General features: G+C 36.2%; 1 protein-coding gene across 4 annotated transcripts in view; it reads left to right on the forward strand.

Moving 5' to 3' along the window:
* Positions 1 to 18,354, forward strand: part of LOC111872855 (protein DENND6A) — a 28,382-nt gene extending 10,028 nt beyond the window's left edge. The window contains exons 4-8 of one of the 4 annotated variants that reach the window (XM_023867069.2): positions 854 to 1,104; positions 1,636 to 1,826; positions 6,622 to 6,893; positions 9,653 to 9,896; positions 16,372 to 18,354. In XM_023867069.2, coding sequence (XP_023722837.1) covers positions 854 to 1,104; positions 1,636 to 1,826; positions 6,622 to 6,893; positions 9,653 to 9,896; positions 16,372 to 16,667 — 1,254 coding nt within the window. In that variant the 3' untranslated portion in view covers positions 16,668 to 18,354. The remainder of the gene's footprint in view (positions 1 to 853; positions 1,105 to 1,635; positions 1,827 to 6,621; positions 6,894 to 9,652; positions 9,897 to 16,371) is intronic. The other 3 variants (XM_023867070.2, XM_023867071.2, XM_023867072.2) reach the window with 3 other exon arrangements.
* The last annotated feature ends 235 nt before the right edge of the window (positions 18,355 to 18,589 follow it).

Genomic DNA, 18,589 nt, shown 5'->3' on the forward strand with positions numbered 1-18,589 from the left:
TTATTGTAAATGGTAAGCATAAAGCAGCTGTTCATCTAGTATCCTCCAAATGGTAATGCACAAAACACTGAACTCTTCCCCCACTTGTCTTATGCCAACACCAGCTTCCCTGTCAACATGTAGGACATTTTGAGCACTAATAAATATACTCTTTCAGCTATAACTCCAAATTAAATGTTTCCAGACACATGTTGATATTGACATTTTTTCCTGTTTTGATATATGGAACTTCGCCCAAAGTTTGTCCACAGCTTGCACAGTTGCACCTTGTATACTATGTATGAGGAAGTAAAAAGTGGAAATGTACATTTGATCACCAGATGTTAGCAGTGTGCGGTCCCACATGTCTGTTAACTGAGCTCAACAATAATTTTTTTTCTTTTCTTATTATTTTTCTGTAATGCCCATAAACTACCAGATTGCATGGCATCATATCCTAGAAAGTACTTTGCATTATCATATTATTTTTGTATTGATACAGTTTTGATGTGCTCTTAAATTAAGAAGTGTATTTCTTAGTGTAGGTCATGTAAATAGTAGAATTGGTGTCAGAATTTTAGGAGCATGTATTATGAACCTTGCAATGAATTAAATTTAAATATGCAGCTTGAGGAACTAGATCTCTCATCAGGCAGAATATGATGTATCAAATGTCTTCCTTTTTTTCACTTATTTACATTTGTTTTTCACATCATGGATCCGTGATCTCCCTGTAGGGCTGGATATAAAACATGTCACTTACCTTAGTGTATCTGCATACTGTGTAGGAAATTAATAACTATATGGAATAGTGTGTCATGACACAGGACATGTTGCATGCTACTAACGTGTAATGGTGTACTGTGTATTGCAGGCTCATATTCCAAGTCATAGTAATAAAGTGGGTCCTGTGACAGCACCAGGCTCTCCATCTGAAATGAATCTCTCTCCAGTACCACCACCAACTGTATTGTCCTCAGTGCATGAGGTTCATATGTTTCATTGCTTTTCACCTGTAATTTCACATGTTCACCTACTCTGGGAGTTGGTTCTCACTGCTGAACCAATTGTAGTTATGTCTGGTTCTCCTACAACTTGTTCCAGGATGGTCCAAGCTCTAGTTAGGTAAGTCTGATTAATTTTCTTCATTCTGAACAGCTTTTACAGACTGCACTGTCACAAACAGTCATTTTATTGAAGCTTGAGCTGCTGTGCATAATTTTTTGTTCTGTAAGTGGTTTTGATAACCATTACATGCCAAGTGACTCATCAAGCTTTTCTATAGGAGATATTCAACTGTTACTGATACTTTCTGGCATTACATAGTACTTACATATAATTTGTTAACATCTTATTCACATTTACACTGATCTTTAATTTAACAGGCATTAATATTTACAAATAAGTATTCAGATCCTACTGAAGTTTGTTCCCCAGTGACATGCCAGATTTGTGTGTATAGTGTTGTATGTGATGTGATGGGCTGGAAGAGAATATTTTTAATAATACCCCTTTGCCAAAGGATTATTTTGTAACTAGTAATATGATTGCACTGTAGAGCTTCTTACCAAGCATCCTAATCTCACTATATATGAAAACATTTCATTTGAGAAAGCTAGTGATCAGTGATAAAGTACGGATGTATATTTTTTCCAGCATGATTACTCCTTTGATGTACTGTTCAGATTTTCGGCCATATTTTACGATTCATGACAGTGAATTTAAGGAATATACTACAAAGGCTCATGCACCACCTCCAGTTATTCTAGGGGTAACAAATCCATTCTTTGCAAAAACTTTGCAACATTGGCCACACATCATTCGAATATGTGATGCTCCACATATATGTAAGTAAAGTATCTGACAAGTAGGTCCTGTATGTTTCTGAGCTCAGCTCTTAGCATTACTTATGTAGGTTATGTAATGTTTTGCACTTATGAAATGTGAGTTTTTAGAACTGAAGGAGGAGTGGTTATCAGTCATATATCTATCATTTTGACTGGCTTACTTGCTGAAAACATGCTATAAGAATTTGCAATTTTTGTTCTCATTCACATATTTTCATGCTGAATATTATTTTCTTGCTCATTTAGCTATTGTACTAATAAAGTTTTACATTTAGGAGTCCTCCTTTGGAGTTGTATAATCATGGAAACACCCCAGCCAGTAACAAAAGAACGTTTTTCTCCATTACCACTGTGGTTTTCTAGTGAATGCATATAATGCTGTGTCTTAGTATAGTTACACATTACAAGAATCTTCTTGGTATACTAAGACAGCATGATACATGTCTTAGTGACATGCCAGTAAAGAGATGGGGCAAGTGTATCAATGTTGGTGGAGGATATGTCAAGAAATAAATTTTTTTTCAGGTTCGAATATGGTATGTTTTACGTTCTTTGTTAATTTGTGACCTATTTACTGGATCTCCCACATATTGTACTCATTTATGAAAACAGTGGCTCTGTACCTGCTTGGTTTCAAATATATTTTTCATGAAAAATGACATTCAACTTGTTGGATTCAAAACTGCATTTAATGAAACATATACTGATGCCTTGGATTCTTCTAATGCTCTGTTGGTGTACTTTTTAAATACATTTATTTTTGATAGGGGCAATTATTTCCCCACATGATTGTAGAAAGGAATGAGATTATAGAAAATGTTTAAAAAATCTATTTCATTTCTAATAATCTCACTTGAGATCAAAATTTCAATTTTCAGGATGATATATGCAGATGTGGAAAAAGAATCTTCTCTGAGTATAGTCACACCAACCATTGCAAGCTTCTCTGCTTCCCCCAGTTTCACTTATGCTGTCATTTTTGTTACTGAAGTAGTCAGCATTTTCACTGAGACCATACATGCTGCTTTTACCACTTACATTGAGATCATCCATATTGCTTTTACTATCGTTATCTTAGATTTTACTAATGTCTAAATCCTCTTAAACTCTCATGTTTTAGGATATGTAAAACCTATTTTTATAGTTGTGTATTTAATGACATTGTATCAAGACTGTATAGTGTTGAATGACAGAATGATTATGGACCAGTTGGTGGAATTGTATTGTATTGTATTGTATTTATATTTGTTCAAGAAATCCAAAAAAGGATATAGAACATGTCACAGAACTAAATATAAAACAGGATACATGCATAAATTACACGACTAGATAGTACAATGAATCAAACAATAACAAGTTTCAAAGATCCAAAAAATGGATATAAAACATGTCATAAATAATACAAAACATAAAATACACAGTTATGCTTATCTGGATCCTACAATATTCAACAATAATAAGTTACAAAGATCCAAGAATGGATATAAAACATATCATAAATAATATAAAACATAAAATACATGCATAGTTATGCTCGTCTAGATGATACAAGAATACAATAAATACTAAAATTTATCTGTTTAAATATTCTTCTATAGTATAAAATGTATGTGTATTCAAAAAATATCTTAATTCAACCTTAAACTTTTTAAAATTATGAGATGAGTTCTTGATCTCTATGGGCAGTTTATTAAACATTTTTATACCCGCGTAGTAAACTCCTTTTTGAAAACTAGTTAAGTTAGCTTGAGGTAGATAAAGATCTTGTCTATGTCTGGTATTTATAGCATGAGAGTCAATATTTGATGAAAAAAGATGTTTATTCTGCAATACAAATATTAACAATGAAAATATGTATTGCGATGCAAATGGTAAAATGTTTAACTCTTTAAATATGTTTCTACACGAAACTCTGTTACCATATCCCAACATCGCTCTGATGGCTTTTTTTTGGAGAAGAAAAACACTAGAACTATGGGAAGAATTTCCCCAAAAGATGATACCATAGCTCAATAAGGAGTGAAAGAAAGAGTAATAAATTGCCTTTAAGGCTGTAATAGACAAATACTGTTTCATATTTCTTATTACATAACAAGCCTTGCTTAATTTTTTTACAAGTAGTTCAATGTGATTCTTCCATATTAGGGCACTATCAACTACGACTCCCAAGAATTTAGTACTTAAGGTATTGTTGATAAAATTATTGTTATAATTTATTGTAAAAGTATCTGATATTGTTGCCTTGGTTTTAAATTGAATACAATGTGTCTTATTAAAATTCAGGGATAGTTTATTTGCTCTAAACCATCTATTTAAAATTTCAATTGTTGTAAGAATATTCCTACTAAGATCATTTATATTAGAATGTGAAAATAAAATGCTAGTATCATCAGCAAAGATTACGGGTGTAGAAAATCTATTTAATACTTTAGGCAAATCATTTATATATATGAGAAACAACAAAGGTCCCAATACCGACCCTTGTGGCACTCCCTGCCTAATATTGAGCCATTCTGAGGATACTGTATTTACATCATTCTTATGTATTACTGTTCTGATATATCTGTTACTTAAATAAGATTCATAAAGTGCTTGATCTTTCCCAGTAATACCATAAAATTTAAGTTTGGTCAACAAAATATCATGATCAACGCAGTCAAAGGCTTTCTCTAAATCACAAAAAACACCTGCCACTAATTGTTTGTTGTTCATAGAATTTAAAATCTCTGTAGTCAATTTGTAAATTGCATTATCTGTTTTTAATCCTTTCCTAAATCCATATTGTTCACTACTTAGGATATTATACTTATTAAGATGTTCTAAAGTTCTTGTATATATTATAGTTTCAAATATTTTTGAGAAAGATGTCAAGAGTGATATGGGTCTATAATTAGTCACATCCCATGTATCACCATTCTTATACAGAGGATTTATTATCGCATATTTTAGTCTATCAGGAAAAACTCCTCCCCTTAACATTTTATTGCATATGTAATTTATAGGTGAAATTATAAATGGCGAGCATAATTTTAAAATAATAGATGATATCTCATCATATCCACAAGAATTTTTTGGTTTAAGAGATTTTATTATATTCTCTATTTCTTTAATTGTAGAGCAGTTATAATTTATATTTGGATATGAGTTTATAAAATCTTGATTCATATAATGCATAAAATTTACTTCATTTTTTTGATCATTCATAGGTATGGAATTTTTATTAACATGTCTTTTTATTTTATCAGCAACATTGGCAAAATATTTATTAAACTCCCCTACAACCTCTTGTTGATTATTCAATATTTTACCATCTATTTTTACTGCACTAATTTCTATCCTGCTTGTACTCCTACCCACTTCTTTCTTTATAATACCCCAAGTAGTTTTTATTTTATTGTGGGAGTATAGGATACATTTATCATACTCCATTCTTTTTGCCTTTTTTATAACAGTACTCAGTAGTTTAGAATAGTTTCTATAATAAACTCTAAAATTAGGATCCTTATTGTTTCTTAATTCATTGTAGATTTCTCTTTTATGTTTACATGATTTCATTATTCCTGGTGTAATCCATGTATTGTTTTTTTGAACAATACATAATAAGAATAAGAATTGCCAAGGAAAACCAAGACACTCTGAGAAAATCTTCCCCAGTTCCACTTTGTCCACCACAGACCCCAAATGGACTTACCTGGAAAACCCATTGTGAGAACATAAACATCAGCTGTGAGTTCAGAATCTGATAATACTTCATTGCTAATGTGAACCTTGTTTTTAGTAGTGATGGCACTGTCAGATTTGGACCATATTAACAGTGTTTTGAAGAGATGTGTGGGATGTACATAATTGTCTACATTGACATCCAAAGATGGATATAGAACATGTCATGTAGCCATATTACTGTATAGTAATTTTCAAGCTTCATTTTAGTGAAAAGTGGCAAGAAATCCATAGTCATTCTGCCATATGGCTTCAAACGATTCCACTCTGAATGGTGTACTAGACACTGTGCTGGTTTTGAAGTTCTCACATTAATGACCATGAAGAGTACTGTGTTATTCGTGGGGGCACTATGTAGTCGAGTAGGAGCTCAACATTGTAGAGGATGTTTAACTTTACCAGATTACAGCAAGGAGTCATGTCTCAGAAAATAATATTCTCCACAGCCAGTGCTTTGATAATTTCAAATTCAGCATAATATGAAGTATACTATTAACACTGAAATCATATGCTGCAAGTGGCAGCATAAGTATGAATTTCTTGCCATTTTGCACTAAAATAAACCTTGAAAATTAATATATAATAATATGGGTACTGCTTGTAAACAACGAAGCTAATTATCTATGTACGTCCTATAAAGGTCTCTAAAACACTAGCAGTACTGCCTTCATCTAATCAGTGCCGTCACTCACAAACAAGATCTACATTAGCAATGAAGCACTATCAAAGCATGAAAACACAGACAATCATATTTATGTTTTCACAATGGGTTTTATATACTTTAAAGCATTATTGTTCATGAAGAAGTTAGACATTAGTAAAATCAGTAATAATGGAAGTAGTGAAAGCAGTATGAATGGCCTGAGTGAAAATGATGGTAACTTCAATGACAAAGTGACAGTGGGAATGAAACTGGGGAAAGCAGAGAATCTGGCAGTGGTTGGTTATATCATGTGATAGAAATATTTGGCTTATGGCATTGTTTCATAGAACCGATCTTTGCAAGGTGTATAATCTTAGAAACAGGTATGGAAGTAGCAAAGCACTTAATGATATGTTTGTTTTTGTTCTTCAGCAGCTACCCAAAAGCACAAACTAAAGAAGGGTGGAAATTTAAAAATGTTAGATTCAAAACCTGGTGTGTACACATACTACCACCCATTTCTGCAGAAGGACAAAACTATATTGAAGAAACTGTTGAAGGGTGTTCAAATGAAAAGACCAGGAGAAGTCCAGTCAGCACTGCTTCGAAGACATCTTCTGGAGTTGACACAGAGCTTCATGATTCCACTAGAAAGGTATATGGCTAGCCTTATGCCACTGCAGAAGAATATTTCTCCGTATAAAGTAAGTGATTTTTCTTCTTCTTTCTTTGGTTGTCTCATACAAGTCATCTTATAGAATCTTTGTTGGAAACTCCACTGGAAACTCAGTTGTGTAATTTCCCCAGTCGTTGTTTTAAAATTATATCCTGCTCTTGTTTCCTTTGTTCATTTATTATCATAAACTATGATAGCCTTCAACATAGAGCAGCTTTCCTCAGGGAGGAAGATTTAAGGTAAAAGAATATTTTATGTGCCCATGAATTTTGCTCTTGATGTCTTAGTTTGAAACTGAAGATTAATAGTAGACAAGCTGTTTGTAATTTATCTTGTGCTACTGTTGCTTACCCAAGAATAGTGTCATAACAGCACGTAGTAATGTTAATACTCTGAATTTGTTTACCACTAGCAGCACTGAAGAAGAGTAATGCCAGTTTTATTGCAGCAGCAGAGATTATGAGAAAGGGTATTTGGTGTTGCTAATTAAATTTCAGGCAGAGAAAATGGCTGGAAAGATGATGTAATAGTAAACAGACCTTTATTTTCAGGCTTGGCAAGAATAAATTCAAATTTACATCTCAGGATACGAAGGGCGTTCCGTATATAATGCCTCCTGTTTTTTTGTGTTACTATGTAACGTCTGAACTGAATGTTGGTGGTGTTGTAGTAAAGGTTGAACCTTCCCGCCAATGTACTGTTAGTTTGGTTGTCGTGCAACAGATAGTGACAGCAGAGCAGTCTACCAAAATGGCGTCTGACATAGAAGTGCGTATGAAACAGAGATGTGTTATTGAATTTCTCACTGCCTAACAAATTCCACCCATTGACATCCATCGATGCTTGCTAAAGGTGTACGGAGGCGATACAGTGGATGTCAGCACAGTGAGGTGGTGGGTAGTGCGTTTCAACAGTGGCGAAAGTGAAGTGCACGACAAGCCATGCCCTGGGCATCCCTGCTCAGCTGCCACTCCTCACAATGAACAGCACCTCGATCAGCTCATCCGTACAGATCGGCAGATAATGACCAGGGAACTGTGTGCACGGCTTAATATCAGCTGTAATGCATTGGAAACGATGTTGGGGAAGCTGGATTATCACAGAGTTTTTTCCAGATTGGTCCCGCGGATGCTTACGCAGGACCACAAAACTCATTGAATGGAAGTCTGTCAGGACCTGTTGCACCAGTTTGAGGCTGAAGGTGACAAGTTTCTGGACAGCATCGTCACCGGAGATGAGACATGGTGTCACCACTACGAGCCGGAATTCAAGACAGTCCATGGAGTGGCAACATCCAGATTCCACAAGAAAAAAGAAGTTCAAGACAGCCATCGGCAGGGAAAGTGATGTGCACAGTCTTTTGGGATAGGCGGGGTGTGATTTTGTTGCATTTTCCTGGAGCCTGGTGAGACTGTCAATTCTGAACACTACAAGATGACGCTGATTGAGCTGAAAGCCCGCATTTTCTGCTTCATGCCAGAGAAGCAAACAACTTTTCACTTGCAACACGATAACGCTAGAGCCCATACCAGTTTGGCGACCACCACACACTGTCCTACCACATCCAGCTTATAGCCCCGGTTTAGCACCTTCACACTTCCATCTCTTTGGGCCTATGAAAGATGGACTACGTGGGCAACATTTTCCAGACAACGATGCTGTCATTGCAGCTGTAAGAAAGTGGCTAGTCTCTGCTGGTGCAGACTTTTACGGGTGCGGCATACAGGCTCTTGTTCATCGCTGGCAAAAGTGCATAACAAATGGTGATGATTATGTGGAAAAATAACTGTAAGTAGCTGAAATCTTGCTCTATTTAACTGCATTATTATGCTTTCTGTATCTGTTGTAGTTTTCATTAAAAAAAAATAGGTAATTATATACGGAACACTCCTTGTAATTCTCCAATAGATATGTTTCACATATTCTTCAACAGTGAAATATTTGAACTGATTCAAAGAGAAACTAAATTGTGTGCAGAACAACAAATAAGAAAGAAAGATAAGATCTCTGGAATCTAAATCCATTTATACACAATGGAAGGAAGTATTTGCAAAAAAATATGCTTTTGTTCCTGTGGTTATGTGTATGTGTTTCATATAGAATTCATCACTACAAAATTACTGGAGAAAACAACCAGTCATCTCAGCAACTCGTGGTAAATGAGTTGCTGAGATGTCTCAAGACTGATTTTTAGCTATCCTTGCCATGCTGTGCATATTTATGGCACTTGAATACCTAGGGATCAACGAAGTCTTAACCCTTTATACAAAAAGACTGATTTTAGACTGTCTCAACCTGAAATTCTGAAATGTGTACACATTGGCAGAAAATCTGACAATTGATGAAACTATATGCACCTATCAAGTTTGAATATTCTTCCGAATTATCTGAAAGGAAAGCCACCAATCAAGATTTCCTGTTGTTCCTGTTATCTGAAAAGGAAATGACACAAGTAGCATGAAACTGTTTCAAATATATGGTGCAAAATGTGGCTGTTTATGAAGGTTAGAAGTTTACTGTGGTGCACGCCCCACAAACATAACATAATATGTTATTCAGTGTGGTTGACAGCCTGTGTGAAATACTAAAAAATGAAAAGTTATGTGGTATATGTGGACAGAGGTGGTTTTAAAGTTCCAAACTCCGACCATTTGTCATTATTCCCTTTCATTCCCTGTCATTTGTCCCTTATTCTTAATTATGAGTTGCATATCATTTGCAGTATTGTTTAATGGTTTCTTAGCAGTTACAGTTTTCTTTAAATCACAGCAATAACTATTTGTTCAGGCAGCTCCAGCACCACATCCGTTTAATCCGGATGACTTCCTCTCTACATTGGGAACCTCAGGTCCACAACTCACTTCAGGAATTAAAGGTGATTGGGTAGGATTATATCGTCGTTTCTTCCGGTCACCAAACTTCAGTGGGTGGTTCAATGCCCGCTATCGAGAAGTAAGCCAGAAGCTACAGGCCCTTCAGTTGGAAGCTTTATCTGATGCTGTAAGTGAAACTTCACCAACAATGCAATGTGGTATGTGCCACTTTATAGCCATTGCTGTTCTTGCACAGTTCCAGTGTTTGCTTAGCACAGATCCTGAAATGGTTGACTTTATTCCATTAATCCTGTTATTTCCAGCAGTTTATTTTGTCCTATCATGTTTAGTCTGCCAAACACAAAAACAAAATAACTCCTGAATTCTTTATTATAAGTACATTATAAAATATTGGCATGTGTTAGTTGCTGTACACAGAGTTTGTATTGATAATTGAATGTACTGAACTGTTACATATTGCAGCCACAAGTAATTTTAGCACTCTTGCTAATTGACACACATGAATTTTCACTACAGTACATGTTATGTCTTCTTTGGCTTCATTAGCCGTTGCCTCTTAATGGATCCAAACAATGTCCTATGCTTATATAGTTGCCAGCTTGCTACTATCTCACGACTAAACCAGACTCATGATGGCAACTGGCTCTCAGCTGCCTCTCATGGTTGGTCAGTCTGGTGAATTGCTGTTGGCCTTTGCCAGTGCAGTCATTCCAGGCTTCAGTCTTCTCAAGATCCATGGCCAAGATTTTATTCTCCCTTTGACATGTACATGTTTCAAAATGGGGCCTTCTCTTCAATGAAGAAGGGGTCAGTCTCTCTATTTAGGCGCTACACTTGTTGTACCGTAGTTTCAGCACAAGTATAAACACGCTGTCACCGTGTCAGGTCACTAAGGACTCTGTGCACCCTTTAACACTGCACTGTACTAAGTAACATTTATGCAAAGTATACAGAGGTTTCCTGTCAATGAAGGCTTGTGCAATATGTTATGCCTTAACATGTGCAACTACTCTGAAACTGCAGTTAGCTGAATGGTCAAAGGCTGACCACTGCCAAGTTTAAGCCTTTTATACTTCCTCGCTTCTCCTTGTCCAATACTACATACATTTGGATTTACATAGGTTAGGATTACTTCTGCTTGTCTCCTGCATAATTTAGTTATATAGTTGTACATGTAAGGAACTTTGAAAGCCACGTGCAATTTGCGAACTGGTGTGCACCCGTCAAGACTTCCAATAACGTGGAGTACCGGCAGCCTCATACATTGAAGTGTCATGCTGTGATCTGCTCGAAAGCTGAACTGACTTACATTTAGTAACTTTCTTTCCTCAGTTTGTTTTTGGATTGTTCTTAATTAAAATCAGCTTCTCAGATAGTTTGTCCCTACTGGACAAGAGGTTGAACAAATGGAAATTTTGGATCTTTGCCAGGTTTCAGCAGAGTTATGATTTTTGCCTTCCAAGGTGCTGGAAAGTCAGCAAGCCAAAGGCAGTGATTGAATAAATGTGTTAAATGCACAAGAGGCCCACTTGGATGGTGCCTGAGACATTCACCGCAGGCCTTTCCTATTTTCAAGGATGGTATTTCTTTTGAGACATCACAGGGTCGGAAATTAACATGACTTCATGTACTGTAGCCCGCGGAGCTTCAACTTGAGCCCCCCCCTTGTGGTCTGTGGTCACAGTCATGTGCTCTGAACAAGTTTTCTAAGCAGTCTGCAGTTATGTTGGCTTTATCTGTTGGCTAAAATATGTGGCCTAAGGGACCATGAATTGCAGAGGGTGCCTTTGGTCCACCCCTTTTTGCGAGGGATTTTGCAGTAGGCCATATTTCTTGAGGCATGAAAGTCATATGCATGAAAGCACTGTAATTAGTATCTTCTTATGTTTCCCAAGAATTTTTATGAGGATCAGCGTTGTTTAATAACTTGAAAACTGATATTAGTTATGGTGTAATGTTCAAATTCTCCGTGAACTGACAATTTTCAAATGTGTAGTTATCATGAGAGTGATATTAATTTTTTTTCATGTGTGGCCCATGGTAAACAGAATGATTCTCAAATTGTCAGACTTAAATGCATTGTTAATCTAGAGATACTTTGAGATAGTAAGCTTATTTAATTGCTGTTGGTATGCAAAAGCATTTTTTTGGCAATACCTATTTGTTTCATTGACTGCCACCAAACTAATACTTTTCATACTGTGGAACTATTGAGCCCTGTTTGCTTTGTAGCTTATTCTGGTTCTCAGCTATTGATTATTAGTTTTTGCTGCAGTTTTACTAGAACATATTTCTAAATTTTGAAAATAAAATCTCAGTAACATATTCTACAAAATTAGAAGATATTAAGTAAAAATGTATAGCATTAAGTTTCTCTTACTTTGTTATGTTGACAGCCAACAAAAACACATATCACTTTATGGCAAATTAATTTGTTTATTATTATGAACACAATTATAAACTTTTTGTATTCAGTCATTCCTTCCAAGAAATCACCTTCTCACTGTTATTCTTATTAGTGTGAAGGGGTTGGTTATACTGTTTGTAATCCTCTTTGACATATATCAAAGCAAATATGTATATGTGATGATAAATAGTATTAACATTTTTCATTAGAATACTTTGTTTCCATTGTTACCATGTCTTAGTTCCACATCAGTTACCTGTAGATGTAGTGTCTTTCATTTGTGGTGTAGTATGTAGTTTATATGTGTACTTTGTTCTGACTATAATTTCTTTATTATTTTGTATTGTGCATAATTGATGTTTGCAGCACATTACATACAAGGTACAAGGTGCTATCAGAAAGTTCCCAGACTAGATAAAAGAAGAGATGCTGGCTTAACTTACTCAATTTTGGCTGCCTTCTCCTTCAAAATAAATCTCCTTGGGAACATACACAGTGATCCTATCATTTTTTTCCACGCTTCAAAAGCACCGTGGAAGTAATTTTCCTTAATGCTGTCGAGTACCACTTGCGATTCCTTTTGGATGACACTGTTTCAAAAATGTCATCCATTCAGCTTCATTTTTAATTTGACAAACAAAGCGAAGTCATGGGGGCTAAGTCCAGTGAGTAGGGAGAATGGGGAATGATAACCATGTTTGTTGTTAGTCACAAACTCTGTGGTTTTCAGGGATGTGTGGGCGGATGCGTTGTCATGATGAAGGATCAATTCAGCGCATGTTCAAATTTTGTGTTAAGGTCTCCTGGAAAGCTCCATAACTGATCCCACCACTGTCAGCAAGCTCATGAAGTTTTCGGTGATGGACTTTGTGGATGAGTTCTCGAATTTTTTCAACATTTTCTGTTGTTTTGCTGGTGCTTGATCGCCCTGAATGTTCATCATCTTCAACTGACACACACCCAGCCTTGAAACATGAATGCCATTCAAAAACCACTGTCTGTCTAAAAGAATGTTCTCCAAAAGCCTCATGAAGTGTTTCAATGGTTTCAGTAGCAGATTTGCCAAACTTCATGCATAACTTGATGCAGACACGTTGCTTGAATTTGCCATCTGTCGCAAACAAAATGAAACACAAAGTCGAAAATCATTCTGTCGTATGCCACACTGTCGGGCGACAGAGTGGATACTCGTACTTGTGGCTTGGTCTTGACGGAGTCGGTCGAGCGGCAAACGTTGTCCGTCGTTTTGGTGAGATAAACTGCTGGAAGATGCTTAATTCAAGAGAGTTTATTACACAGTAAATATGTACAACTGTAACAACAGCAAGTCTGCTTAAGGCTTTAGCAGTGTCCGACTCCTAACTGACAGAGTACCGTCCTATAGACTAAACTTCGTAATCAGATTAGAGAGCGTTTTGGACGGTTTGGGTCAGGGTTTTTATAGCCCTGTCTGTGGGATGGGGGCTTTGTGAAAGCTTCCTTGGAGGGTACAAAGTTCATCATATAGGAATGTTCTAGAACATTCTGTTGTTATTTCACATGATGTGTCTTCCTGGACCTTGGCTTGTTTTCTCGGACTTTAACTGATGTTTTCCAGTTTCTCTGTGAAGCAACGTGACTATTCTTATTTGCTTCCCTTAGTTCAAAATAAGTCTTGTTTGCCCTCTGGGGGATAACATCGGTGAAAGTCGAGTTACAGTATGTGACAAGCCTGTGCTGTTACATTTCATAATTATCAATAAATATTACATTCGGATTCAATAAAATGTTGCTTATGAACTGTAACCATTGTAATTATTCTATCCACCATATACCTGTTACATTAATAATATCCAATACATCACACCGTCATATACAACACAATGCATCACATCGTCATGTACAATAATTCATGTAAAACTAATGTGTGTTCAGAGCGCAGTGTCACATGTCAGACCAATGCAGTAGGCTTGCGGAAGTGTGACCTTGGCCTCCCCTCTCATCTTTCACCAAGCAGTTACAGCAGTAACAGTCCGCGAACTTTCCGATACCACCTCGTATATGGAGTAGCTGCCAGCATCGCTGTAGTTATGATCTATACCTCAGAACTGGTGACATAGCCATGTTATAGACTGAAATTAAGACCAGAAGAATAGAACATTAACCACTTACCTGGGGAGTTTAATCTGCTTTGGTGCAACTACCCCCCCCCCCTTTGACCAAGTAACTTTACATACTTTACATTGCAACTAATTATTATGTTGTATTTTCATCATATTATTCATATTTTGATCCATTAAAGTTTAAAAAACATGCTTACTCTTCAAACTACTTCATGCCATTTTACAAATACTGAAACAAAGAGTCAACTGAGCACATGCAGCGGAGAAAGATTGGCTGAATGACAGGTATTATGCTGCACATCTTGCTTAGTGCTGCCCTCTAGGCAACAAAATTCCATCTGTTAAGAACTGTAAATGCACCATCCCTCTAGTTCATCACACTCATGAGCTAAATGCAGTTGAAATAAGAGTATGTAATGGTTAATCAAACCAAGTATGTTAACGTTGCATCATAATGGAATATTCTGTCATACCCAGGGAAAGGGTTAAGAATGTTCCAGAGTTGAGAAAGATGAATTTTTAGTTCTGGTCTCTGATTTCCATTTATTTACATGTAAGTTACTGGCATGATGCTCACTTTTTTTCTTGAAATGTAGATGAAAGAATTCTTCAGATTGTGGTCATATGGGTTATGACACCATGTAGTGGTTTGCCGTTTACAATGTCTGTTTTTCTACCCACCTTCCCACTGGATTGGATTGGGCTCTTTTTCCTTATTCCACTCAGTTGGGTTTCAGTGACCACCTTCTTGCAACTTGCCTGTACAATTGAGCCCATAATAATACATTTTTATGATAGTGTGAAATTGTTTTAATATCTTTACCACACCTCATCATTTTATAGTATCTCATTTTTTGCAACAAGGTGCCTTACATATGCTACATTCTAAGTTGATGGGTCAAATTGAAGGTGCAAGTAAAGGTATTAAGACAGTTTGGTTAAAGGAGTCTTTCATTTCAGCCTCAGTACCATAGAAACAAAGTAAAATTCTACATGTTGTTTAAATAATTGTAATTATTCCAGCAGTTTCTGCAGTATTATTCTTTGTCATGATAGATTTTCTGAATTTTTTTTTGAATCCATGAGAATCCAGTAATATTCTGCTGCTTCACCATAAAACTCCTTTTTTTGGCTATTTTACTCTATATAATGTGCTGTTCACAGGAAGCACAGTTCCTTGTCCTCAGCTGCCATGATATGCCTTAAGAGTTCCCCCTCAACCTTAATGAATGTTGCAGTTTTCTTCCAGGAAGCCAGTTCAAGGGGAATATTTGTCATCAGCAGCACCATTCAAGAAACAGTGCCTAAGCATTTGTCAGGAATGCAGCATATAAACATGTGTTGCTGTCTTATGTAGACTACTACATTTTTTCCCATACTCATGTGTTTGGTGCCTTGAATAAACACTGTTGGCTAGATTGAGTGGTTTGTTTTATTTTCTTAACAGATAAAATTTCAGCATTGAACTGTGGTAAGCCAAAACCTTATGCAGTCAGAAACATAACTGAATTTAAATTGCATGCTACCCATAGTGAAGCATTTATTTGTATGTTGCATCAAAAATTTTTGTCTTCTGTGTATGTAAAATGAGGCCCTACATCTGCATTTAATTGCTGCAGCAATAATGTACGTGTATTTGATTATTAGGAGGAAGCCAGTTCAAGTCCTGTTCAGAAAACTAGCTATTCAGCATGGTTTTGTGGATTTCCTTGATTCCTCATACCCAGTATCTTCCCCCCCCCCCATTGGGCCTAGGCCTACCTCCATGAACTTCGGTTTTTCTAGATCTTAGACATACGGTAGGACTCCTTGGGCGGGTGATCAGCTCATCACAAGGCCTCTACCTGTCGCAAACACAGAAAAATGCACGCACACAAACTAAACATCCATGCCCTGAGTGGCATTCGAACCCACGATCCCGGCTTCCAAGCAAGCGAAGACAGTACATGCCTTAGACTGCTAGGCTACCGTGACCGGCACCCAGTATCTTTAGATACTATATTACTGTCACCTTCCAGACCTACCATTCATAGCCAACTTCCGATCCAACTTGACACTGCATAGGTGAAACAGCAATGTACAGGGTAAGAATATGATGTTAAAATTGTGTTAAATGGACACCTTCATCAGCATTCTAGTGATGAAATGTATTGTAACTTTCAGGATCTGAAAGTATGGGTTCAAGGGAAACAGGAAGTGGAAGTTGTGGACATGATATTGAGAATACGTCACAAACTGGAGCAAAGCGAAACAAACGAATTACCCCTGAGCAGTTCAACAAAAGATCAGCTACGTCTTCGAATGGCCGATATAATTTGTACTCTTCCAGACGATCTCAGAACAGTACTGAAGACCAGCTGATGACATCTTTTCTTGACAGGACACCCTATGAACTTGGCTGTGACTGTCAAGTGTGTCATCAGTTTGGACATTTCTGCAACTGTTGGCATCTGCTTTAGTCCTCAAGAGTTACTTTCCCTACCCTTGGTGTGATGTGGTAGGCATCAGTCACAAAGCAGTAATGATTAGGACAGAAGAAAGTTGCACAGTATGTAAGCAGAAGTGTTGTTAATCACTGTGTTACACAGATGTGCCTTAAGTCCTGAAAACTGGCTTGTCATACGTGCAAAGACATAATGTGTTATCAGTTTTAAGTCTGATAACACTGCAGCCATTGCTGCAGTAATTTTTTGTTTTAAATTAATTTATCGCTCTGGCATGAGAAACACTAGTACAAATTAGAGTATAAGAGAATTGTGTAGTCTGTAAATTTTAACTGGAATAACATACATTCATTTTATGTAAGAATATCTATGTCTTATAGCCAGATTATTTTAATAGCTGTAAATTATATTCATAATATTAAGGCTTATTTCTGTCTCACATTGAGACATGAATGATATGATACTTAACAACATGACTTTTATGTTTTATATGTTATTTATTTTTTTGGAGTCAGATGTTCTCGATTCTAAAGTATTGTACATTAGACAGTTATTGCTTCCAGTTATCTATCACCAGTTTGCATCAACCACACTGTCTAACAAACCAAATAATTCACCTTATGTGGAGTGCATCATTCTCATATGCATTCAAAAGAGTATGAATCTAATGATACTTTATATGCTCCTGTAATTTTATGTTGTCATTTTTGTTTTCAATCTCAGTATGAAAATGAGTTAATACATAACACATTAATCTCTTCCTTTTTTGTTGTCAACAAAATATTTCTCATTTCCTCCACAAGTCATAAAGCTAAAGCATGGGATGTACACTATAGGATCACTTAATCCTCCATGCAAGTGAGCTAACAGTTAATATAATAGTCTCTTCCTTCTCAGTTATTCACATAACATTTATAATTTATTCACAAGTCATAAAGCTAAAACATGGGATGTAAACTGTAGCATCACTTAGTCCACCATGCAGGCAGTCAATGAGAAGCTTAACTTCATAAAGGAATCCAAAATATGAGATACGAGGGATATCCGGAAAGTAAAGCTACAAGTTCAGTAAAAATGCAAGTGACTTTTTTTTTTTGGAGAAATGGCAGTGCTGCCATGTGAGATAGGAACAGTATGACAGGGCTGAGTTCACCGGCCACAGTTATGGCAATTTTGTTCTTGCAGTGTGTGTTTAAAATGGCCATGTCGATTCAGAATCCCACCAGATGTGAGGCTCATGCAGTAATTCGATTTCTTCATGTGAAAGGAAATACTGCTGCTGTAATTCATCGCCACCTTATTTCCTTTTATGGCGAAGATGTGAACAGGCAGAATGTGGCAAGATGGTATTGTCAGTTTGAAGTGAGGAGGAGTGATGTTCATGATGAAATAAGGAGTGGCAGACCATCCGTTGTCACTGATGAAATCATCCAAAAAAATGATGAAAACATTTGTGCTGATAGACGTTTAACCATCGATGAACTTCATCTACAATGTCCAGAAATGGCAAGAACTGTTCTCTCTGGCTAAGAGAGCAGGTGGGAGATTTCTATGATGCTGGAATAAAAAAACTTGTTCCCAGGCTCACTAAGTGCATTGTGATCCATGGTGACTGTGTTGAAAAGTCAATAAAGGTGTGTTGTAAAAGTGCTACATGTGAATCAAAGAAAATGCTTTACAAATATTTTTGTAACTTTGTATCTTTACTTTCCGGGTATCTTACATATATATATATATATATATATATATATATTCTTAATTTATTATTCTGTACAGAACTTAACATAATTTGTTCTCTTATCAAATTTTCAGTTTTTATGGAATTATTCTAGATAATTGTAAACATAGTTATACACAAGTTTTTAGTTCCAAAATTATTTATGAGGCACTTAAGAGCCATAATACAATGTTTCATATAATACTAGAAGTGGCAGTAG

The sequence above is a fragment of the Cryptotermes secundus genome, unplaced genomic scaffold (genome assembly GCF_002891405.2).
Source record: "Cryptotermes secundus unplaced genomic scaffold, Csec_1.0 scaffold298, whole genome shotgun sequence".
Taxonomy (NCBI): domain Eukaryota; kingdom Metazoa; phylum Arthropoda; class Insecta; order Blattodea; family Kalotermitidae; genus Cryptotermes; species Cryptotermes secundus.